The sequence below is a fragment of the Erithacus rubecula genome (assembly GCF_903797595.1).
Source record: "Erithacus rubecula genome assembly, chromosome: 1".
Lineage (NCBI taxonomy): Eukaryota > Metazoa > Chordata > Aves > Passeriformes > Muscicapidae > Erithacus > Erithacus rubecula.
In genome coordinates this window covers 9,065,172-9,091,111 of record NC_136658.1, presented here as the reverse complement: position 1 = coordinate 9,091,111, position 25,940 = coordinate 9,065,172, and the positions used below count along the sequence as shown (strand labels likewise).

The 25,940-nt window shown below is 38.1% G+C and overlaps 1 protein-coding gene across 6 annotated transcripts in view; it reads left to right on the top strand.

The window, feature by feature from the left end:
* The window catches only part of ROBO2 (roundabout guidance receptor 2), a 432,478-nt gene that overhangs the window by 21,065 nt on the left and 385,473 nt on the right, over nucleotides 1–25,940 (top strand). For all 6 annotated transcript variants that reach the window (XM_079322619.1, XM_079322621.1, XM_079322618.1 and 3 more), the window contains exon 2: nucleotides 22,295–22,621. In XM_079322619.1, coding sequence (XP_079178745.1) covers nucleotides 22,295–22,621 — 327 coding nt within the window. The remainder of the gene's footprint in view (nucleotides 1–22,294; nucleotides 22,622–25,940) is intronic.

The window sequence follows — 25,940 nt, the reverse complement described above, 5'->3', positions numbered from 1 at the left end:
CAAGGAGTTCTGTTGAATATAAAAATGGAGAGTCATTTAAGAAGCAGTTTTTAAATAAGGAAGGGTAAAGCTATTGCTCTGGAAATCAGAGTATATTTTGTAAAGCTGTGTAAGCTATTTAAGAGTGTATAATTGAAAAAGAAGGTTATTCAAGCTATCCAGCATATTAAATGGCTTTGGTCTTGAAATTTGTTAATGCTGGTCTTATGCACTTTCCTGTATATATTGTATGTAAGTTATTTTCTAGATTATTACTATAGATTTTGTGTTTTGTAAATTATTGTTATTATTTCAACTTAATGGAAGTTCTCAACCATTACTAGATACGATTTTTTTCTTTCAAAATCATTGGTGTTTGGCTTGAGTCACACCATAAAAGACCCTTTTTTTTTGTCTCATTGTAGATAAACAATGCATTTTGGAAAATAAAAAAACGGGGACAAGCACTTTGAATCTTCCCAGCTTCTAAGTGTTTTTGGCTTATTTACTTCCTGAGGTGCTGTCTTTGTGGTTAACTTCTGTGAATGTAGCCAGTTGTTTGGGTTTGGGTTTTTTTTAAACCCAACACTTATTTGCTCTTTGCTTTTTGAGGTTTTTCTGACTAGAAGTAACAGAAGTATTCCAGCAAACCATTTCCTGTATTATGAGCTGATATTTGTCCCTACATCAATTCTTTTGTCTAGTGCCATTAAAGAATACTGACAGAACTTAAAGATGGAGGATGTTTGTTTTTTTTTTTTTCTTGCTACTGTCAAATGAAGTAATATTAACCTACAAACATAAGCAGAGCACCTGATGAGCAGGGAACCAAAATGGTTTTAAAGTGCAGCCAATTCTGAGGTTTATTGCACCACCATAGTGATTTTCTCTAAAAAGCCAGTGATACAATCATTTGAAGTTGCTGCATTTGATATTGATGTTGACCTTTAGCATAGCTGATAAACTGACTTTCTACTGGCAGGCATCATTAATAGGAGGCTCTGTGCTGTCCTGAATAATTTTCCTCACAATTAGCAGCATTGATCTTGTAGGTGCAGCAGCAGCTGAAGTTCCTTGAGGCAATCAGGGAGGGAAGGTGGTTGAAACTCACCCTCAGCCATATCACTTGTTCCCACTTGACCATTAGAGCAATTACATTTTTCTAGTCCTAATGTGTTGATTCTTAAAAGCAGTTTATTCCTCATGCTTAGATCTATTCACATGCTTTCAAGGTAAGAAGTGAAAGGCAAGGTTCTCCAAGCTGTTCTAGGTAATATAATTTCTTCTTGATAAGCCATTCTGGATATGAAGATAACCTGTAAATTACTTTTTGAAGAGACCCAGTGTCCTGGTATCTCAAATATAATGAAAGCTGCAGGGCTTTTTGTTGGGGAGCAGGGCAGGGGGAGAAAGGATGAAATAATTTCTAGTTGAAAAGCTGCCTTTATGCAATTTTAAATTAATATTGATTAGTACTAATGGAGTGGGCTCTGGGAGAGGCTTTACATACCTCTTATGCCTACTAATAAGGTCTCATCTCACATGCACAAATCTCTTAAGGAAGTGAGTCATTTTTATCAAAGTTAGAAAAATCACTCTGAGCTTTTTGAGTGAGAATAACTCACCAACTGAACAAGCTTCAAAGCAAAAGGTTGATACTGATGTGGGGAATGGCCTGGGAGCTGCAGAGCTGCTGAGCAGCACATTTGCACAGTGGGGGGAGAGAGTGCTGTGTGAGACCATCTTGTGTTAAATGCAGGTCATGATGTGACTCTGGGTGTGAGCCTTTCTTCATTTCCTTTATTATATAGGGTAAGAATTGGTGATGATTCACTTTGATAAAAATCCAGTCTTGAGTTTTGGTGAAAAACAGCATCCTACCTAAAATGCATTTCAACTTGTATCTGCTTTTCTGTTGGATGTAACATTCTCTCAAATTATTTTCATTTTACTATTAAAAAGAGTTTCAACAGTTGTGCAGTGCTGGTCTTAAACTTCTGTGGAGTAGGTAGAACATAATGTAAGTTTTAAAAGAAGGAATGAAAGCACACTAGAAAGTACACAGATGAGTTACAGCTGCTGAGTGCCTGGGATTGTGCTGGGGCTTGCACTCTGCTATGGGGAGGACAGCAGGCTTTGAGAGCTTACTTTTTGCTGGGCTTTGTCTTTGAGGGGTCATCTCACATGACAGCAGATTCTATTTGCAGCTTTTTAATAAATTTGTTCACATTTCAAGCATTTTTAATGTTAATTAGATGGCTATTTTTTGGTTTTGTTTGAGAAATAGAATGCAGGCAGTAAATCAACATTTGACTGTTTTGGTAAAGGTGACAGGGACACAAATGTTCAGTCCTGTAAGCAAATATAAATTACAGAGTCCCCTTAAGTCCTTCAGCATAGAAAGTTCTGTTGATCTTTCTAGTGCCTCCTACAATCTGAGGTGGTGTGGTGGGAAGCACTGCACTTGTGTTTGAAACATACATCAAAGTCTTAACTTGTCTGAAGTTTGGCCTTCTCTGGAAAGGTGTGGAAAGCTTCTCAAATTGTTAGTTTTTCACCACCATGCACGGCAAAGAGAAAGTGCTTCTGTTTAGTAATCCATTTCTATTAAAATCGGTTGTGAAATCAATAAATTTATTCAAGTGCAAGAAAAGAGCAATTATGTCCAGAGTAACTGTTGATACTGTCAGCATTTTGCTTATTCTATTCTTATTTGTGATAAAAATTGGGGTATTACCCCTGTAGATTGGGGAATGCACCATATGCAGATCCTGACTGAATGCAAGGTTTATTTTTTTGTATAAACCACCCTGCTCTGAAACAACATGGACCTTCATTTCTCAATCAGCTTCCATCTGCTGCATCAATATTTTTCCAGACTTGTAATGTATTAATACTTTAAAGCAAGTTAGTTGTTTTTCTCTTGGCTTTTCTGGAAAACAGTCTTGCTTATCCAGCAATGAATTTTTGTGTCTCTCTATATATGTGCATATATAATGTAAAAAAATAATGGATGTGGTTGTTAAATTGGTTTTTTTGCTTCTCCAAAGTTATAAATTGCTTAAGATACTATAGTACTAAAAACTAGTACTCTGAGAATTACCATGGGATGTGTGTAAAATTCATTTGAAACATTTGCATTTTGAATATAGAAGAATTGAGATGAGTGAAATATCTGCTAGGCTCATGTGTTCAGGAACACATGTGGGAGCTGGAGTATCTGCACCCTGATGAAATTAATGTGCCTTTGAAAGGATTTATAGAATCCAAGCAAATAAAGGTGTTGTCATCCACAGGGAGAATAAAAGGGTGAGAGAAATAGAGAGTGCTGTTTTGTAACTCCCACTGTGTTTGGCTGTCCTAATATATGATATCCTGTCTCAAAGTGACAGAATTTCTTGTTTCTTTGATCCATAGGGTAGCAAATCTGTGTGCATGGTGCTGTGCCACAAACATTAACATTTGGTGCTGTTCTATTTCACACTTTTTCTGTGAGGAAGCATCTAGCTAGCTTGAATACCAGTAAGATTAATGAAAATAGTGTCTGATGCCAGTTTGTCTGGAAACACTTCCAGGGGAGAACTTTAAAGGAAAATTATATATGTGATGGTCAAGGAAGTTACATTTGTTTTAACAGCAGAAGAGTGAAGATCTAGTTCATGTTGCTCAGCAAATGCATCTTGCTTTGTTTTCTTAGGAAGAAAATCACATGTTCAATTTTGGGGCACAATTCTACTTGTTTTATTGCATTTTAATGTAGGCTTTGAAAATCATCAGAGTTATGCATTTTACTTTGAAAGAGCACATTCTGCAGACTGTGATAATACCCCTTCCTTTAGAGAGCAGTGGCAGGAAAAAGCAAAAACTAATGGTAGATCTGTGTGAATTTAGTCTGGATGGAAATGTTCTTGGTAAAGATAATGTTAAATGGAAAATTTTACACTAAAATAAGCAAGAAAGGTTTGATTTGAGCTCTCAGATCTGACGAGACGGAAGTTACACATTTATCAATATACAAAAAGACTTTAGGAAGTTTGTAATGGAGTTAAGGAAGAAAATGTATTGCAATAAATAAATCAGTAGTCAAATCATATGTAACATGGATCAATATGAGAGATCAGTGATGTGGCTTAGAAGAGCATTTCTGGGAATGACAAGCTATTATATCAACTTTTCAAGAGATCAGAGTGAAGCTGAAGCTTCAATGGAATGGATAGTTTGTGCCAGTTTTCTGCAGATGGGAGGGATTTAACTTTTTCACATGCGCAGTTCTGGATCTTGTGATTTAAAACTGTCAGCAGAGACAACTCAGAGGTGATGACAAGAGATTAGTGGAAACTTGGAAGAAGATTTATAAGGGAATATGCCAGAAGAGACAAAAAAAGAATCAGGAGGGCTGTTGGTATTTTTATTTTTGAAAGGTTTATACTAATTTTTACACATTTAATCTTTTTTTTAGCCGAAATAATTTAGATGATGGATAAAATTTAAAATGCGTCTTTGTCTTCCAAAAGTTATTATGTAACACTGCAATCAATTTAACTAAACCTTGAAATTTCAAGTTGGAGGTGACACAATAAGGAAATGCATAGTTAAATGTTAAAATGTAGAGCTGGTAGTGATTACAAATCTTTGAGAAAAGGAATGTGGTCCAACTGGATGTGATGCACTGGCATTATGTGCATGATGCTATCCAGTGTGGAACTTTTTTTTGTACAATAATGGGAAGTACCTGCCACTTAAGTAATTTTAAAGTCAACACACTGAGCTAGAGATGAGTTTGAAGGTGATGGATCAAGATGCTTAAAAGTAAAAGAGAGCATGCTGATTTCATCCTCAGTTGGTTACATGCACAAAAATACATTTTGCAACATTATTTTACGACAAATTATTTAGGTGCTTAATACTGAGAACAAAGTTGTGTTGTACTACAATTTCTATACTTTGATTTGTTGTATAATTGGTATATTTGGAGGAAGGTGGAGATTCTAGAAAGGCCATGAAGAAAGAAAAGGTCTCTCGGGAGGAAATTTACAAAGCATTGTTTTGGCCTAATTATTTTGAGAAACATTATTATATTACTTGTACAATGTATTGTATTTTACTTTGTGCTAGCAATTATAAAGTCTACATGTTGTACTTGTTTCAATTAATTGTTACAACATTTTTCTCTGTTATGTAACTGAGGGGATGATTTTTTTAAAGTTGTTTATTTGTGTAATATAAGAGATGGCTTGAAATTAGCACAGATGTGACACAATTTGAGAAATGATAGTGCACAGTGGCACTTTAAAGCTGTGAGGTGAAAATACTTGGGTGATGCCCTTTCAATTGAGACCATTTTTTTCCCAGTGGAATTGAAATCTAATTAAACAGTTTTCTTTACTCCACATGAATTAAAAATTAATAAAATTAAAAAAAAAATGTTCAGAGCACACATTCAAGCATGGAAAGATGGAGGGGGCTGCATGATTAGTCTGAGGTAAAAATGAAGGAATCTTTCATTATTCATCACTTAATGACAGTTAGGAGCAAGCTGCAATGTTTAGATAAATGAGAGATGTAAAGTGCTGGTGTGAAGCTGTTGTCGTTCTCTTAAAGTAGAACATAAGACTCAACCAAGCTCCTCAATGAAAATGCTAATTTCACATGATTAATCCTTTCTTCTTTTCTGTCAACATGAATATGAAATAACTTCCTTTCCAGGGTCACTGGGAAGTTGTAACTGTTTTACTTGGGGTTGCCCTACCCTGAAAAACAAAGCCTGACCTTAGGGCCTAAAATGACCCTTATTGTTTGTTTCTGCCTCTTTGAACTATTGCTCTTATTCCTCTCATTCTGGAGGAGGGAGGCAAGTGGTGGAACAAGCAGTCAGTGGCAATTACTGATGCACCAGGAATAGGTTTGTTTCCACTGCTTTTTAAGTGCCCAAGAGGGTGACTTGGGAATGGTTCCCCTAAACCTTCCTTTAAATAAAGCATTAACCTTTAACTGATTTTCTCTATATTATTAAAAGAGTGTCTATGAGTATTTTACCTGTCATGTCTGTATAATTTATAGTGCCCACTTATTCTTGAAAACTTATCTTTATAGGCCTGCTGCTCCAAAGTGCTGTATTGTCTAGTATGATACAACCATGCTTCTAAGTGGATGTTCTCCCTCCATTCCATTTCACCCTTATGTATATAATAATATAGTCTTGAAGGTAAAAGATCCAATATTTTAGTTGCCACCTACACAGAGGCATGTTGGTCACTTTGATTTAAAAGTCAAATTTAGTTTTTGTGGTGTTTGTTACTTTGCTGAAAGACTTGATGATGTTTGGATGACAGATTTTTGCCTTTTCATAGGATACAAGTCTACTTAAGCATTAAAAATAGATCAAATTGAGACTTTCAAAGTAGGACATATTCTCCTTGCCCTGTGTAAGGAAAAGAAGCAAGCCCTGGTTTCACAACTAGTTCTTTGACGTAGTTGTTCGTGGTGTGCTCAGTATATCTGTAGCATAAAGATATTATTAAATCAATACAGGGATGGCTATTATAAAAACTGATTTAAAAGATGACTGTGCCCTGTGGATGCATTCCAGATAATAACTTGACCCTCTCTTTCCTTTATACTGTCCCTCAGTGACCTCTGCCACCTGCATATACTTCTGTTGCATTCCTCTCAGCTCCTAATCGTGCATTAGCACCAACTGTTTCTTTGGTGTGGAGGAGACAGCAGATGTGGCACTGGTGCTTGTAGGTTCTTTGACTCCTTTTAATGGTTAGACACAGTGGCACTTTTTTTTTTTTTTTTTTTTTTTTTTTTTTTTTGTGAATATCTTCAGGTTGAGCTGGCTTGGTGGTGTCTGTTATGGAGAGTGGAAAACTCAGAATATTGCCATAGCTCACCAGTGTCTGGGGTTTTTCCTGTTCATGGTAAACCACACTGTGTGTAAAAGTGGGATAACTTCCACTCAGAGGATGTTATGTATGATTTATTTGTAAACTGAAACAAGCATATACACCTGAGTTGTGAAAATAAGCTCCCTTCTGCTAGGTTTCTATTTACTACTATATTGCTTGAAATATGTCTTTAAAGCAAATTATGTTCCTATCCATGAGTTTGTAGAAGCACAGTGTGTACAATAGCGTGGTATGGAGTGTTCTGTTGAGGAGCTGCTAAGGAGTGCTGCTGGTCAGTAAGAGGATGTTGCAGACCTCTGCTTGAGAATTGTATTTTTAGTTCAGCATCAACTGAATTTGTAGGCTTGTGAATTTATTTTAGTCTCTGCTTAGGCTATTCACATTGTTTCATAAGATAGCTTTGGAAACCTGTTGTGCTGCTTCTATTATTTTCTCCACTTGCAATGTGGTATTACCTGAGAAGATCAGAATGTTTTGCTTTATTCTGACAATTGCAAGTTGCAGTGGAAAGGCAGAGATCTCCCGTTTGCTCTTTGTATAGGGAGGCTCTAATGTTTTAATTAACTTTACTGGAACTGCTCTGAGGGATTTTTTTGTGATTACTCAGTAGTAAAAAATCATGGAATGTTTTGGGTTGGAAGAAGAATCATGGGATGGCTTGGGTGGGAGTGGACACTAAAGGTCATCCAGTTCCAACATCCCTGCTATGGACAGGGACACTTTCCATCAGACCAGGTTGCTCAGAAGTTTCACCCAACCTGGATTTGAGCACTTCTTTGGATGGGGTATCCACAAGTCCTCCAAGCAACAAGGCCTTTTAAGAAAAACAAGTATTCCATAGATAAGCTCAGAGAGAGCTTTTGTGACTCTGGTATGTGTGGCCACCTGCTTTAGAGAGAATTTGCATTTAGTTTTAGATGTTAAAGTGTCCATTTGTTTCTTGTGTCACAGTATTTTTGCAAGGGAGGGAGGACTCTGCTTAATGTTTTAAGCTACAATGGGTTTGGTTTATGAGCAAAGCTGTATGTATGTCTGTAATACGTATATTAATATAGAAATGTGTGCAAATCCAGTGGTGTGTTCTCTGAAGTTTTCTCAACTTGTAATCTATAGTTGTACAGAGGGTTCTCTTTGCCATTCTTGCTTGTCTTTTTCCAAAATATGATTTGCTTTATGGGCAAAACTCCATTACATTTCCTTTCATTTCAAAACCTAAATATCCTTACCCAGACACTAGGTTGTAATTCTGCTCATGTGGTGACTAAAACTGTAATAATGCCCTTATTGAAGCTATTGACTCAGAGTGGGGCTCTTGTATTCCTTTCCATAAATAAAAATTAATTTTAATTTTTGCTTTACGTATTCCTTGCATAGTTCCCACTGCTGCTAAACTTTTATTTCACATCCAGATTATGAAACTGGGAGAGATTTAATGTATTTACGAGTCTTACTTTTTCTAATGATTGCCTCCCTTTGCCAGATTTCCATGGGCTGGTTTTAGATTCACACTAGAAATGATCACAAATGGTGTGATTTTTCCTGATCATCATTTAACACTGATTCTGTGCACATGGCTGGGGACTGGCAGATGAACCAGGAGAAGCAAGGGGCTACATATCTTAGTGTGATGGAATAATGCGAATTATACATAATTCTACTATGTTTAGTGTATCACAGCCTGTTAGCTGGGAAAACAAAAGGCAAATTTGCTTGGTTGTCCATGCTATCATGTAGATGAATCATTGGTTGACATCTGTAAATAAAGGGTTACAATAGATAGCAATAAACTGATGTAAAGAAAGGCATCAACTGGTTTGCCACAGGGATGATTTTATTTGGATTGTGTCTTGTTTAACATCTTCGTTAATAATCTGAACGAGTGGGTAAACTGCATGCTAATTAAATTCACAGATGATACTAAGCGGGGAGGTGTTGCAAACATAGGGTGGCCAGATTTTCTAAGTGAAAATCTGGACCACCTGTCATGGCAGGCAGTGAGAGGAAGGTTTTTAGCAGGGATGAGGGAGGGGGTGTGCACAGAAGGACTTGACAGCTTGTGGGAGGGGAGGAAAGACTGCCCACTCCACCCCCTCCTTAACCAAGCACACCCTCTCTTTCCTTCTCCAGCATCCTCTGGCTTGGATCCATTGTATTTATACTGTTTGCTATCCCTAGGTTATAAAAAATTTACTAGCTACCTATTAGCTGGTAAGTGAAACCTCTTATTCAGGTGTAGATGTGAAAGATTGAGAGAAGTGAAAGTTTTCTTTGCTCCTTTTGTTCCTGTTTATGTGTGATAGAATCTACTCTAGTTCCTCCTCCACTGGCCCAGCTTGTTCCTTCTTATGCTTCCTTCACTATTTATTAAGTGCCTGTAGTGTTTTCATCATTTTACTTCTTTAACATTGCTTGGGGAGCAGAAGTGCCACATTGAGTGTTTTCCTTGCTGTTCTCCCAGGATTCTGAATAACAGACTTGAAAAAACTTCCTGTCTTTGGCAGTCCATGACTGTGTGGACACCTGAATGATGAAATCCACTTTTTGCTGAACATTCTGTCAGCTTTTTGGAGATGTAACATTGATCAAGGGGAAAGATCAACATTGTGTTCTTAGCGTCTTTAAAAGTGTTTAAAGAGTATTTAAAACTCTTCACCCAGTTTTAAAGCAGTGGCACTTCTCTTTCTACGTTTTGCTTAGGGTTCAGAATTTTGTCTATCCTTGGCTGAGAAGGTTAGCTTCATCCTTTTACTCCTCCTGCTTATGGTGTATTGGATAACCTGTGACACATACTGTCCTGGGAAGCTTTTTGTAGTCAGCAAGTTTGGCTTTGTTTGCATGTGTAGTTGTAGCATAATGAAAGTTAATTTACTTGAGAGAGGACTGAAAAACAATGTGCTTTCTAATTATCTCAGCATCCTGCACTTTTCTTGGAATTTTGTTTGGACAGCCCCTGTGTTCTCTGCGCATTCAATGGCAGCAGTGCCAAAACTCACCCAGTCTGAGATCGTGTGTAGATGTTTGTTATGTATTTAGCTGTAATGCATTTTGGGGTTTGTTACCTCAAACAATAGACGGTTCAAAGTGTAATGGCCATGTGACTAATGAGGAGCATGTCATGCTGCCTTCTTGAAGCCTTCCCCTCTTGGCTTTTGTTTCCCAGGCTTCTTTCCCTGGCAGTGTTATGCAAATTAACCAATTAATGACAGACAAAATGGCCTTCCTGCATCGCCATGCTTGTAATAAGAAGGGCAATGCTGTAAGTCACGTACCTATTCAGCGAGCTCTGTAGGCCACTGCCAGGGCATGATTAGCCTGACTGTGGAAGACAATTGCAGAGGCATCTGCTCGGTTAATTTTGAGAGAAAATTTACCAGATGGAGGCTGAAGATTTAAGTGATTAGAAGGTAGTAGATTGGAATACAAATTGGATTAAAAGAAATTAGATTGATATAAATCGAATTGAGTCACAACAGTTTGTGTTGTCTGTACCAAGGGGCAATGGATTATGGGAGAAGCAGATGCTCCAATGAGATAGGAATTAATGTGGCTTTGACGGTCCATCTGGGAAGGCCTGAATATCGAGTACATCCCTAATCTCTCTCTCCATTTATCAATGCCATAATGTTAATTAGTACTTCATTCATTAAGTTACTTACAGAGAAAAAAATCTCACCCCTGTAGCCCTCCTCTGCTTGAGGATTTGTTGCTGCGCCAAGAAATGGAAATCTCTCTTTAGCCGAGCTAGTTACAGTTGACTGTTACACTAGACCTGTGTCATTTTCCTCAAGCTTGTGCTGCTTTTGGCCCAAATGAAATTTACTGGGCTTTGTTTTGCAATAAACTGGTCTTCATAAATCCAGCAGCATAGTTTTTGAAGTCTTGCCTTGATCTCTACAGCTAGCTACTGCTAACAAGCCTCCCTGTCACATATTTAAAAACATACTATATATTTTATTTCATATATTTGCATAGCATTGTGGCTAATGACCAAACTTTAGCAATGAAATTAATAGTAGGAGAAAACTAAGAAAGTTTAGGTGTGTCACCTGTAAGATCTTGGGTAGAGAAGTGTGTGTGGAAGAAATGTGCTGTACCTGGAACACCTGATGTGGGGCATGTCCTCAGGTGTGCAGAACTGTTGGATTTTAAGCACATTTCTCTTACTCTAGAAGAGAAATATTTGGGGTGTTTTTACTCTGGAAGTTGACCCAATATCATAATTTGAGTTTTTTCTCTGAATGGGAAGAAACACAAAAGGAAAATAATGCCTGTAAAATAATTAACAAATATAGCAAGATTGTGAAGGAATGGAGTTAAATTCTTTTTCTAGCCATGTGAACATGAGATAATGCAAGGATGCTTAGCAAAAGTCAAGAGAACTTTTTACTCTTTCCTTCCTCAGGTGCATACAGAGGTGTGATGCAGAAAAGCTGTGCCCTGATAGTCACACAGAGTGCAGACACTGGCAAATGCTGGTCTCCATGTGAGCTCCACTGTAGTGTCAACCTTAAAATTCCTTTGTGTTTTCCTATATCTATTTGATTTGTTTTCCTTCATGGCAGGGAAGCTTTGATTCTACTTCACTTAGCTGACTGTAGCTGCAGTCCTTTAGTTATTAATCAGGGAAATATTAGTTATAAATTGATGTTATTGCTCTGTTTCTGGATCCTAAAATGGCAAAGGCGTCTACAAGATCTACATTATGCTTATATGTTCTGGAGAAAATAGATTAATTGCAAAGTAGTTTCACAGAAGAAAAGGTTCTTTTCTCATGTTTGAGGGGTTTTTATCTGTTGAAAATAAGTCATTAAAAAAAAAAAAGTCATGTCTCCTGAAAAATTTATTATTTACTCTAAGCAAAGAGTGTAGTAGGCATAGGCTGGCAAGAGGTTGGACTGGAGCAGAGCTGGGACAGCTGAATCAAGATGATCAAAGGGATATTCTGTGCCATATGTCATCATATGCTCAGCAATAAAAAGTCATGGAAAGGAAGATAAAGGAGGGACATTGATGGTTATGGCATTTGTGTTCTCAAGCAACAGTCCTGCATGCTGAGGCCATGCATGCCAGGGAGTGCCTGGACATCTGTTTGCTGATGAGTAGTCAATGAATTACTTTTTAATTATTATTTTTTTTATTTTGCTTTGCTTGTATCCACAGCTTTTCCCTTCCCTTTTTAGCTGCCATTATCTAAATCCACAAGTCTCTTTCTTTCCTTTTACTTTCTCTCCATCCCATGGGAGAGGGTGGTGAGTGAGCAGGTGGATTTGGCTGTCATTTAGGGCCAATCTACCACTGTTTAAAGATAGAATTCTATTTCCTAACTTTGTCTAGACAGCATTTGTTATATTTACTAAATATAGTGATTTGGAAGTCTAATGTGATAGCTGAAAAGGTGGAATCAACTTCCTCTATTTTATTTACTTCCTCTACTGCTATTTCCACAGATTTTCTTGTTTACAGTAAGCACTTTGAGACCTGCCTGGGAGTTTTTTGTTTTGCCTACTGTGCTGCTGGACACCCTTTATTTCTGTGCTTCTGTGTAGTGCTGTTTGATCTAGAAAAACATGGAGTAAATAAATCATTTGCTAAAAAGAAGCTCTCAGAATGTCACAGCAGTCCCCTTGCCATTCCATAACTCTGTTTATCAGTAATTTATGTTCCATTAGTAGAATCAACAGAGGTGTCTGTAAAAACAGGATAGACACCAGAGGTTTTTGAATCAGTGTCTGCAACTTTACTGTTTTGCAAAATCTCCCTCTTTTTAGTGTAGAAAGGGTAAAATAATGCTGCAGAAAGATCCTGTGAAATGCATATTATTGAAAGGCAAGATTCTTCCACCACTAACAGCAAGGGCCAACAAAACCTCTCACTGGATCTGTGCCTTCAGTACTAAAGTACTAGGAAAGACTTTCCTAATTTGTGCCAGCTTTGGGTGTAAATATGTGGAGCAGAAAAGGTGAGAGAAAAATCACTGAGGGCTGCTTAAAAACAAAAATCTGTAATTTGGCACAGATACTGGAGTGTTTGTGTTCTGTCACCAGGCCCAAGAACATTAAATTCTATTTTGGCTGCAGAAGTTGCAGAATTGTGTTTTGTTATCTAATGGGACAGATAATTGGATGGCTTCTGAACACAAGAATGAAAAGAGAAAAGATTCACCTTGTAAAGGGAATTGATGAACTGTTCCAGATTTTAAAAAAGTAATTTTAATAGCTAAAGGTATAATAGTAACAAGGCAAAAAAATGACTTTTAAATACACATGATGAAGTAAGTAAGGAATTATGAAACATGTATGGAGAGCAAACAAAAAGGAAAGGGACAAGGAAAAAGGTTGTGGGGTTTTTTGTTTTTTTTTTTTTGTTTGTTTTCTGAGGGGAGGGAGGAACACATACATGGGATAGGATGTTGGGGCAGAGGAGCTCCAAATATTTTATTAACAGAAGATGGTCCCTCACATGATATATCTATATATATGTATAAAAGTATCTATAATTGTGCTATAAAAACATCAGGAGAAACTAGAGTTAGGACACATAGATGTTTGTGCATAAATTTGAATTTTGTGTGAAGTTTCCCAACATTAGTGGTGAGAATTCCTTATACAAAGAGGGTCAATAGTTTGACCTTCAGAGATCAGTGTGATAGTCATTGAAAAGCCAGTGACATTTTGGTGATCAAACAAAAAAAAAAGTGCAGTACTTGCAGTAAAATATTTACTTTCTAAACATGGGAAGATCAACCAAACAAAAAACTCAAACACTAAACCTATAAATATATAAAAAGACAAATGCATGCTGTAAAGTACCAATATGAAAATTGTGATCTTTTGTGTTTGGCATATATGAGGTGTTTATAAACCTGACCTATATAGACAGAAATTGCATGTGACTGAATTTTCTGTAGAAGTTGTTTGTTTTCAAGCATTGGGTGCCTGAATGGGTTTTTAAAATGCCAGCTAGCAAAAGGTGAAAAGGCAATTATAGACATATCCCTAAGTCTTGGAGTGCCTGTACTTGTTCACCTGATTCTTTTTTGTTGACATAGGTAGGAGAAATACAGCTTGTGAGGAAGCTCATGCTAATTCAAAAGCCTTCCACTTTGAGCATATTTACTTTTGAACTTATTTATACAATATGGGGTTAGAAAAAGTAGGATTAGAATATTCCTTCACAGAGCTTGATCATTATTTTCATCTGTGAATATTTGGAAAAAGTTTTCCAAACTATTTGAAGCTTCTAAACACAGAAATGACAAATCACAAAGATGTAATTTGTAGATTTCTAAACCAAGATATTACACTGAGGTTTTTATATTTGTCATACTTTAAATTTGAGAGCTTCACTGCAAAATTAATATTTGTTGACTGACAGTTACTTGGAACTTTACAAAAGGTTTCTTTAGGATGTTTGGGTCAAGTTTTAAGTCAAGTCTTGATATTGTGTACTTATAATTCCCTAGACATTCACAACTGGTGTGGTTCAGGGAGTCTTTGTGACCAATGTCAGCAGAGAACATAGTGGTTGCAGGATAAAATTCAGAACATCAAAGTTAAAATGCCTGCTGTGCTTTTAGTAGAAATACCTCCTTCCTCAAAATATTATTTTAAGACTGCTTCAGATGGGTGAATTTATTTACAAATGTGGTCTAATTTCACAGATTGTAGCAATTTTATTTTAATCTGAGAACTACTTGACTCATTGTTCTTGAAGGGATCTGGATCTGGTTGTCCTTTAAAAGATGTTTTATAGCTGTTATTCTGGCTTAGCACTGCTAGAACGGATGTGCTTTTCTAATTGCTCACTTTTATAGCTTTTAAATGTATCTTTTAATGTTGCTTGGGATGGTCATTATCATCTATCAGTAGAAAGCTTTAGACTTTGGAGAGCCTGTGGTTATCAACTCTTCTATGCAAAAGCAAAGTTTACATCTTCTAGTGAGCCATTGGTTTCTCCAGTGGTATCAGGGAAGCAGTGGAGTTTCCCTTTGCCTGGCTGATAAGGAGCCATTGCCAGTTCCCCAGTGCTGTGATAACATGCCCCTTGTAAAATAAATTACTGTGCTGTCTGTAAACAGTGTCTGCCTTTTTACCTTCCATCCTTGACCTGAAAAAGAGCTGAAAGATGTTTTTAGAGTCAGGCATACGCTTACTCTTTGCTTTGTTAAATTCCAGAGTGATTTGGAAAGAAGAGGGAAGAGCTGCTGTGCTTGAGTTCTTCTGGATAAAAAGAGAGATGTTTGGGTTGTTTGTCTTTGATGTTTTTGTTATATGCTGTGTATACATCATAGAATAATTTGTATTAGAAGAGACCTCTGGAGATCACCTGGCACTTGCAGGTGTGTGTGCACTTTGTGTGAATACAGATGTGGCATGTATTTACACTCTAAATGCAGAAAAATATATGCATACACATATACATAAACATTGTCCTTCTTGCTTTTCATACCTGGAAGTGTTTCTCTTCTCTATCTTCTTCACTTCTTAAAGTCTTCTTCATTTTTATAATCTCATTATTTGGAGTGAGTGGATATTAATGAAACCCACACTTGAACTGGAGCAGCTATTCTAGTTTCAAAACCTAGAACTTTTTTGAGAAACAACCTCTAAGTGAAGGTGGTTTGAATTTGCTGGGGGTTTTTTTGTGGGTTTTTTTTTTTTTTGTATGTATCTGTGTGGGTGTTGGTGTGTTATTAAGCAAATAATTGTCTGTCATCTTCTTTCAGGGAGCATAGCTCTGGTAGGTATTTTATTTCTTGACTTGAACTCTAAACCATCCTGCTTTGCAATAAACAAATTGATGTAACTTTCTCATTGAAGCAGTGACTTGTATTTATAACATCACTTTTCACCTGGGGAAAAAAAGATTAATCATTTGCCTGTGAATCTATATTCCAGTTTTCAGGGCTATTGTGCTCCCTCCTGCTCTCTTGACTGCATTTCTAATATGCTGTTCCATCCCAGGCAGTGTGCTGTAAATTAATTTTGAGGTGTGGTAAGACTCTGCAAAAAAAGTAAAATGTGGCATTTGAGTGCTGGTATGTGACGAGAAACCAATTGAAAAAAAAAAAAAGAATTAAGGTAAATTTGCATCAAGCATTTATGGCAATTTTGGAATGCTTCCCCTGAAATAATTTTATATAAGAAATAGGGTGCTTATACTGTAGTACTGGATTATTATCCACATTTAAAAAAAAAAAAAAAAAAAAGAAATTTTGCAGTGTTTCTTTAATAGTAAAGTTAATTACACCTTGTTTAGCAAAGTCACAGTTTCATACAAGAGAAACTTAATGAAATCAACCTTCCAGTAAGATTTGGTCAATGCTGTTAATGACAGTTATTGATCTCTCTTGTCAGCATTTCCTGCTCTCCCTTTTGGCAGACACACTCTATAGGAAAGGTGACTTATCTGCAAGCACATGTCCTGGGGAAGTTAGGTTATGTTGTTTAATGGATTAATTTTGCTCAAGGAAAAGCTTTCAGAGGACCTTGTCATAGCTGACACAGCTTTGAACAAAAGCCTTGCCTTGGGAACAGTCCTATCACTGAAGTCTTTTCCCATCTGCCAAATCTCAGAGGAGGAGAAGAGACTGTAAAGTATAAATTTTCAAAATGTTGTCCTTGCCATGTCACTTTGCCTAAAGGAATGCATGTTGAATAATCTGTCTGGTGCCAGTGCACCAACCTATATTCCTGTTGAGTTTTCTCATTATCTTGACTTTTTTCCCACACTGTCGTTTGTTTGAACTCGGATGTGACTGACTGGATCTCTACTTGAGATCTCGGCTTGCCTTCAGTCAATTCCTTGCCTAAAAGGGTGGTGAAAGCAACAGACTTACTGCATCAAGCAGGTGTGCAATAAGTGTTTCTGATAAGTGCTTCTCTTGTGAAATGAGGCACAGGAAATGGGAAAATGAACAGTGGCTGTCCTTCGGTAGGTTTAAGTAGCTGTGGGATTGTCTTGGTGGAGTCTGCATAAATCAAAAGAAGGGCTGGAGCCTGGCCATGTGACAGACCTGATGTAGCCAAATGAGATTCTGCAGACACTTCAATAGTTGTCCATCCACTTATAGCACATTATTCTTTTAATAACACTTTCAGTTCCATTTTTTCTTAAAAAAATAAAATGAAAAATGACACTGTTTCAATGAAAATAAACAGCATAGAAGAAGGTTCTTTGGCATTAAAGGCTTTGGGGCTGTCCTCTCTGTAGAATCAAGTGTACACAGAGCCTTTTCTTCCTCCATCTATAGCTTTCTGTTGTAGATTTATTTTTTCCTATCACAGTTTTGCTGTTTGTCTTCTTGATAAACAGTCCTTTTGCACTGTCTCAGGGAGAACATGTGTTGTTGGCAAACTCTTGGAGGGAATGCATTCAAAATGCTATCAGAGGCATGAAACAAATAATAACTCATATGAGGAGCAGCTGAGAGAGCTGGGGGTGTTTAGCCTGGAGAAAAGGAAGCTCAGGGGTGACCTTATGAATTTCTGAAACTCCCTGAAAGGAGGGTGCAGCCAGGTGGGAGTCAAGTCTCTTCTCCCAGACAGCAGGAGAAGAGGACAGAGCTGAAGCTGTGCCAGGAGAGTTTCAGGCTGGACAGCAGGAGGCATTTCTTTACAGCATGGGTTCTTAAACATTGTAATGGACTGCACAGGGAGGTGGTGGAGTCACCAACCCTGGAGATGCTCAAGAAATGAGGGATGTGACACCATGATCTAGCTGACAGGCTGGTAGCTGCTAAAAGGTTAGACCTGATAATCCTGGAGGTCTTTTTCAACCTAAAGGATTTTGTGCCTCTGTGATACAACTTTGTCTTTCAAGTTCCATTGTTGCAGCAACTTCTGTTGCTCTTGTTAACAGTGCTTTCTTTCTGAACTTAACATACAATATACCTGTTCAGCATGACCTGAAAGAACTTTTGAACTGGAAGTATTTCAAATATATGACACAATGTAAGACATCACATCCCATTTTAAGCATCCCTTTCACAGCAGTAGACTAAGATTAGTAGGGCAGATTAGAGAGTAGGTGGGTGGCTTTGTAGTAGGGATGATCTCTAGTATCCATAGTGTTAATTGGCTGTTGGTTCTGTTATTGAAATCTAGCCCCAGCTTCTGTTTTTATCCAAGTATATTAAAGCTATGTGTTTGGAATGTTAAAGAAAACATAATGAGAGCTTCCAGGAAGGATATAAAAGGAGTAGTAGTTATGGAGGTTAGCTGTGGAAGAACTTTTCTCTATATAGGAAGTGAGGCAGGTGAAAGTTGGAAAAGACTTAGAGATACAAATAAATGGGATGTCAGATGGTAGCAAGTGATGACAGGTGCTGATAATGTCAGAGGGAAAGAGAATTTTGAGGAGATTCTTGAAGGCAGTTCAGAAATCTGTATTATGAAATACAAGAGTGTTAGCATGTAAACTAATGCAATGTTGTTTTTTCTTTAAAATTGTTCAGTGGTTACAATACAACTGCTAGCCTGTCTCTTAACCACCACTGGCGCAGTATCCATGAATGTTTTGTTGATTTGAGAAATGAATGAAATGTCTCTGAATTTAGTCTGTCCCATTGCTTTTCTTTTATGACAGACCATTAGCTTTGTAGCTGCTTTCCCTACTTTGATTAGGATTATGTAAATACATAAATTCATAAGACAAAAAGGAGAGTGCAAGAAGAGTTGGTGAATATATTTTGATACATGTGTGGGACAGGGACAACACATAAATAACTGGAGCTGCCTTCTTTTTGTGACAAAATGTGTCCCCCAGTTGTTTCTTCTTGCTTGGTTCCAATATGATGCTGGGGTTCCCCTCTTCAGTGTCCTGCCTTCAAAGGACTTTAGCAATGACTGCTGAAGAAATGATTCACATAAAGGTAGCTATGAATGCAAATGGTCTTTACTTATAAAGTGACAGTTTATCACAAATCTATAATGTCACCAGTTATTATGAGAACTACAGTGTTTCCCATCAGTCAGCATTTATCAGGTCAGCAATTTGCATGCTCTGGTATCTGAAAATGAAAGCTGTGTTTGTTAGAGTGACAAAACATTGTGTTGCAGTATCTTAGGCAATGCAAGTTGATAACTTGATGTTCAATTTAAAGTGAAGATTAATTTAATCACACATAAACACACCACAGCACACGATTAAGCTGGATGTGAGCTGGCCATGAGTGCTGGCAGCCTGGAGAGCCAAACATGTCCTGGCTGCAGCCAGAGCCCCGTGGGCAGCAGGGCAGGGAGGGGATTGTGCCCCTCTGCCCCTCTGCTGAGACCCCACCTGCAGGGCTGCATCCAGCTCTGGGCTCAGCACAGCAAGGACAGGGACCTGCTGGAGCCAGCCCAGAGGAGGCACCGAGGGGAGCAGAGGGATGGAGCAGCTCTGCTGGGAGGAAAGGCTGGGAGAGCTGGGATTGCTCAGCCTGGAACAGAGAAGGGGCTGGGGTGACCTGATTGCTGCCTTCCAGCACCTGAAGGGAACCTAAAGGAAAGATTGAGAGAGATGTTTTATGAGAGCCTGAAGTGACAGAACAAGGGGTGTATTTTAAACTGGGAATAGGTTTAGATTAGATATTGGGAAGAAATTCTTGACAGTGAGGATGGTAAGGTACTGTGGAATAGCTCCAACAATTCCAATACTGTAGGAATTTGGGCTTTGCCCACTAGCATGTAAAAGCTCATGTGAAGTCATTGTAGTCTATCCTGCTCAAGATTGAAGGCTCCTAAGCAAACACAAGGGTTGGTCATATGCTCCATGCATGCACCAGATGGAAATTCTGGAGGAAAGAATGGAAAAGGAAGCTGCATGGGTAGCCTAGGATACACAACAGCTGCCTGCTTAAGATCATAGTTGCATCTTGCTCTGCAGTAAAAGTATCTTCTGCCCAGATAGCTCATGGGATTAACATAATTTTTACTCCTAAATGAGATTGTACTTGTAAGGGAATTGAAGGGGGAGCATAGTGAAATAATCACAACTGGAATCAAATCCCACTTGCATCTGTCTCTCTCTGATATGCAGATAGTGTCTAGAGACAGGCAGTGGAGCCAAGGTTCTGGTTTCCTTTGTTATTTCTAAATCAGCATAACCTTTGGGAATGCCTGTTGGTGCTCGGTTCACTTTGCAAGGAGGGAGTTCAGGGTGCTCTGTGAGTACTCTTGTGTGTGTTTTGCATCCCCCCTGCTCTGTGTGCAGGATGAGGGGAATTCCTTGTATCCCTGGATAGCTGAAGGTACACTCAGCTATCAGGAGTGTTTCTGAGCCCCCCTTGAAACCCCTCCTGAGCCTTTCTCCTTGCATGTTGGCATGGTCCCTGCTGCTCACATCTTAACTCTCCCTTGTGCACAAATTAGGATAGAGTGAGTAAACACCAGTTTTGTGATAAACATCAGTACTGAAGAGGAAGAATCATCCCTATTGTGACCTGAGGAGGGGTTTTTAATTGTGTTGTATAAAGTTAAAATTTTATGGGAGAACTTTTTGCATAGCTTTAAACATGGTCCGTAAATCTATGTGGGATACAACTCTAGGAGTTCTGAATGCTATCAACAAACATTTGTGTACAGGAAAACTAATATTTTGATTTGCATTTCTTGCAGCTAGTTTTGTTGCCCTGCATTAACCATTTATCAAAATTCAGTTGTATCTGTTCTCTGCCTTAAGTCCCTCTCATGTTGCAGAAACACCTCAGCTTTCCTTTTCTTCCTGATACTGTTATTAGCAATTTCTCAACACAACTAGTGAAGTTTTGTTTGTTTTTTGAGAATAACCAATGAATTAAGTTGGTAGACTTGTGTCTAGAGTATTATAAATATAAATGTTCCTAATCAGAATATGAAGTTGGCTTTTTAGTCCCATGTGTTGTTAGATGTTTATCTTTTACTTTAATAAGGATTTCAGTATTTTTTGTTGTGTATAGAGTCATGGGCTAAGTTGGTTTTTTTGGGGGTTTTTTTTGTTTTTTTTTAGCTGGAGATTCTCCTATTAGATTTTAATTTTTTTTGGCTGTAGAAGTGAGAATAAAATATATTGTTCTTTTCCAAATATCCCATAATTTCATCCATTCTTAGCTATAGATTATGGGTGTTTTTCATGTTACAGGCATTGCAGATTATGGATTTCTTTGCTGTTCTGGTAATAGAATCTGGAAGCCACTGAAAGAGCCAATTTGTGCACAGCAATGTAACACTTAACTGCAGTGGCAAACCTTAGTTTAATGACCTGAGTGTTGGTAAAACAGAAGTCCAAAGGTGGATTCACTCTGTTGAATGGATCCTTATGCCTTTCCTCATAACTTTTGCAGTAAATGAGGCATTGAAAACATTTTAAAGTGTGTAGAGCCTAGAATGTAATTAAGACATTGATGTTAAATTGCTTTCCTACGACTCAGCAAAACTGCTGATCAGAAAATTGAGACAAATGTTTCACTAACTTGCAGAAGCTGGTTTACTGTGTATTTCAGAAGTGCAGAGCAATTGTAGCACTATGGCAGCTCCACTCAAGGGATTTTCAGGATCCATGCTAGAAAAGGCCATTTTTGAGACCCAGTAAAAAGGCAAAAACTGCTGAGATGGCTGCAGAAATATTTTTCTGGGCTCATGTAGTCTAATTAGATATGCAGGAGTGGAGAGTGTGTGTGCCATTAATATGGAAAGAAGTGTCCAAGGCCAGGCTGGATGGTGCTCTGAGCAATCTGGTCTAGTGGAAGGTGTCCCTGCCCATGGTAGGGGATTGGAATGAGATGAGCTTTAAAGTTCCTTCCAGTCCAGGGCATTCTGTGATTCTCTGCCTATATTGTATTTGTATATGTGTATACACACAGTCTTGAAACTGAAAATTTCTAAAGTGAGCTAAGATTTCAGAATTCCTTTGAGCTTTCTGTTTTCTCCTTATCTTTGCATACTGTGACTGTTTGTGGAAAAAGGATACACATTAGTGTACATGTTAAAATGCAAAGAACTATTAACTAATGGGGGTGGTAACATGTTGTGGTTTTGGGTGTCCTCCTATTTAATTTGGCGGATGAAAGGATGAGAAAGCAGTAGCTATGAAGGGAATCTGGAAGTGCACAGTGATCTACAAGTGACTGTAATGAGGAAGATTACCAAAAAAATAAAAAATGTTATATATGTCTGTGTAAGAGATTCTCTACTAAGCAGTTTGCATTTGGTATGGGTTTGGTAATACTGTAGAGGGCTGTCTGTTAGTCCATCTCAGGTTTTTAGGTAGGGGAGTGTCTGATAGTCTCTGGTATCAGACAAGGCAATTTCAGATGTCATACAGGGTTATTTTTGTCTTTTTTAGAAGTTGTTGTAACATTAAAGGAGTAGGTAACTTACGAGAGCTCTTTGTGATGCCTAAAACACAAATAAATGGTTCCCTCTTCCCTCTGTCCTTCCCTTTAGGATCCCGTCTCCGTCAGGAGGACTTCCCACCGCGGATTGTTGAGCATCCTTCGGATGTGATAGTGTCCAAAGGAGAGCCAACTACTCTGAACTGCAAGGCAGAGGGAAGGCCAACCCCCACCATCGAGTGGTACAAGGATGGCGAGCGGGTGGAGACGGACAAGGATGACCCGCGCTCCCACCGGATGCTGCTGCCCAGCGGATCTTTATTCTTCCTGCGCATCGTGCACGGGCGCAGGAGCAAACCCGACGAGGGGAGCTACGTCTGCGTGGCCAGGAACTACCTGGGGGAAGCTGTGAGTCGCAATGCGTCTCTGGAAGTGGCATGTGAGTAGTTTTTGTTTGTTTGGTGTTCTGTGAAACTGTGCCTTGGCTTTTGTGCTGTCACCCAGCCTGCGTCCTGGGGGATAACAAATGGGGATAAGTGCTGAGTTCTGTCATTGGCTGCTGCTCTAGTCAAGGCGTTTTCATGTGTTTGTTCAGTAGCAGTGACCGTGCAGAATAAGTGATTTATACCAAAATGAGGTTCTAGCCAGAGTATAATCATGATTGGCACAAACATGGACAAAGGATAATCTTCCTCTGAAGAATAATCTGATTTTTAAATGATGTCTAGAGTTGGTTATGCTGGAACTAATGTGGAAAAATACCTATCATTTAATCTAAGGTGCGCTGTCTGTTTCTCTTTATCTCATCATCTGTTACCTCAACAGAAACAGACAGCATCTTGGTGACTCATGTTCTGTACTGCTGGAAACCTCAATATATGCTCTTCCATCATAAATTTGACCCAGGCCTCATTCATTATGTGAATGGCAAGTGAAATTGTTGGCCATTTCTCATACCATCCAGAACAGTCTTGGTCTTTATCGATTCTCTTTGTCTTAACAGAGAAATCAACAGGGCTCTTTCAGAGCCCACCTGGCATGAGCAGTCTGCTTCCTGTAGTGTTAGCAGATACATTCATTATATTCACAGCAAACAAGCTCATCAGACATAAAAAATAATCAGCGGCGCATCTTTTATTTGCTGCTTAGTTATATGGTTTGAATCAACACTGATCTTCTTATTCAGAATGTGCATCTTTGCATATAATTGTATTTGAATAGATTTATAAGTGCTCTCTTCTTGAATTTTTCACCCACAGCTCTTCATCTGACAGTAGTTTCCCTTAAATGTGTTTGAAGTAGGGCTTTAGAGCAAATCTGTATTTCTTAGTTGATAAAGAATGGATTTAAGTCCACTGTAGATGGTATGTTTAAAGAGGGGAAGTTCAAAAGAGAAATCTTTGTTCCTAATGCAGTCTTCAGGCTTTCATAGCTAATGTGGTGTGATCTTGAGGCGTCCGTTTTCTCAGAAATTGCAGAAAATGCCATTTTTGGAAAAATTTACATGGTTGAATAAGCCAAGTAGAACATACTTGTTCACTATATTTTACCTGTTGTAACCTAGATTCAAAACTGTATCAAAGAAAAAATGAAAACCGTTTTGGCATACTATCAAAGCAGAAGTAAATGTGCCAGTAAATGCAACACAAAGTTTTTCAGTTGTGGTTGGTATCTGCGTATTACCAGATAGATTTACTGGATTATTTGTGTTTTTGTACGTATGTTTTAACTGTTGAGCAATCCTAAAAGAGAGTCCTCAACACTTGAAGTCTTTATTCTAATCCTGTTGAGATTCAGGATCTGCTGTTGAATTTCAAAGGATTGTTCCAGTTGTACCTTGAGTCATCAAATTGAAGTGACTGATTATTTTGAAATTTAAATGTACTCTGTCTTGTCAGTTTTCATTGATCCCTACTTCACTGACTACTGTGAGTTTCTTGTTACACCACCTCCAGTCTCTGGAGTTTGTTTAACCATTGTAGCTGTTGGCAGGTGAGGCATGGGTCATATGGGAGACAGTAGAAAATAATAGAAACAGTAGAAATAATAAAATAGAAAAGTAGAAATAATAAAGCTGCTCTTCTTTGTCAGCTATTTTAGGGGAGGAGTGGCGTGAATGTGAAACTGAGATCTGAAACCATGGCCAAAGTTTTTGGGATAACATTGTGCTTTTACTGTTTTCATAGCTTTGAAATTTGACTGCCTGAATCCCCCAATTAAAAGATTCAGTAGTCTAAAGCAGGCTCTCCTATTTAACTTCAACAGAGTGAAGTGAAACACTTGAATCTTTCTTTGAGCAGTAGCATGGCTGTGATTACAGAAAGGTCTTCATCAAAGAAGGGAATTGTAAATAATGCATACATTGCTTGTTTATTTAATTTTAGAGATTCTGCTGTGATTTTTAAAAGCATATGGCAGTGCTTGGTGTGTATCAAAGGCATCCTTTGGAAGATGATAGCAAAAGTACAGGTTTTGCTTGGGTTTGAGATGAAAATTTTTGTTTGTAAATCAGGTTAAGTGACTTCCAGGGAACTTTTTTGTTTTTCTACTGTCAGCATTTCTGTGCTGAAGAAGAGGAGCAGTCTGTAGCAGCCTGTTTGCTCACCAGAAATGAGTTTCTGTTGACAGGCTGTTGTCAGCAGTGAGTGCCCATTCACCTGTCCTGGCTCCTGCTGAAAGCTGCTGATTTTTCTGGGTGCTGTGCCCTGTCCGTGGGGCTGCCTGTGTTCCAGTCTGCCTCGTGCTCTCTGTCACTGTATTGAAAACTCTGCTTTCCACACCTAGCCAAGCTGTTGTCATCACCAGAATAAAGGACAGTTTTCCTTTGCTGACAGCAGGGTTCTGGATTGTTAGCTGACTGTAGGTGGCCTTAAATAGTGCCATGAGGAGCAAGCTGCTGAGTGTGCTGTTTTAGAGTAGGAAATTATAATTGTTTTACTTTTCTTATTAAATTGGCAGCTGCTAGTAATGTACTCTTTCAACTTTTGAGTGATTTTTATGAAGAAATATTTATTGGGTTTCTATATATGTTAGATGTGTTCGTGCTTACACATTAATATAATAAGCAGCGTTAATTATGATTCCTTTTTCTTTTATCTCCTTTTACTTTTTTCCCCTCTATGGGGACCTGCCACAAAAGCACTGGGAATGGAAATCTTCCGATATATCCACATTTGTGTGTAAAGACAGGAATTAAATTCAGCTGGACCCAGGGTGGTTCAAACCATTTTGAACACAATCATTTGTTCCTTGTTGTTTTTTTTGCAGTGAGTTTTTTCAAGTTGCTGAAATCCTTAAGCTCTTTTTAGTTGAGTACCAGTTTACATCTTTCCAAAACATGGTGGATTTAGGTACCAGCCCCTCTAAAGTACATAAAGTGTGCTTCTAAATCCATGCCTCTTCAGAGCACATGCATACAGTCCAGAGCAGGTATTTTTTTATTGGTGTATGATTTGTCAGAAAAATTTGTCCATGCCAATACAACTGTGAAGAACTGTGATTTGGGAAGTTACTTTAAAAAAATAATTAATATACTGAATGAACTTTTATATTATTTTTGCCTATAATTTAGAATATCTTTATTCCAGAAGACATTTAAGAAGAAATAGTTGGAGTTTAGAAGGAAAAGTTATTTGAAGGCACAGTTTAGGATTGATATAACTTACTCTATTTAATTGTTTTAATGCATTAATTCATGGTGTGCATCATCAATTCCATGCCTAATTCTTCAGTAGGCACTTCCTCAGAAGGAAAAAATA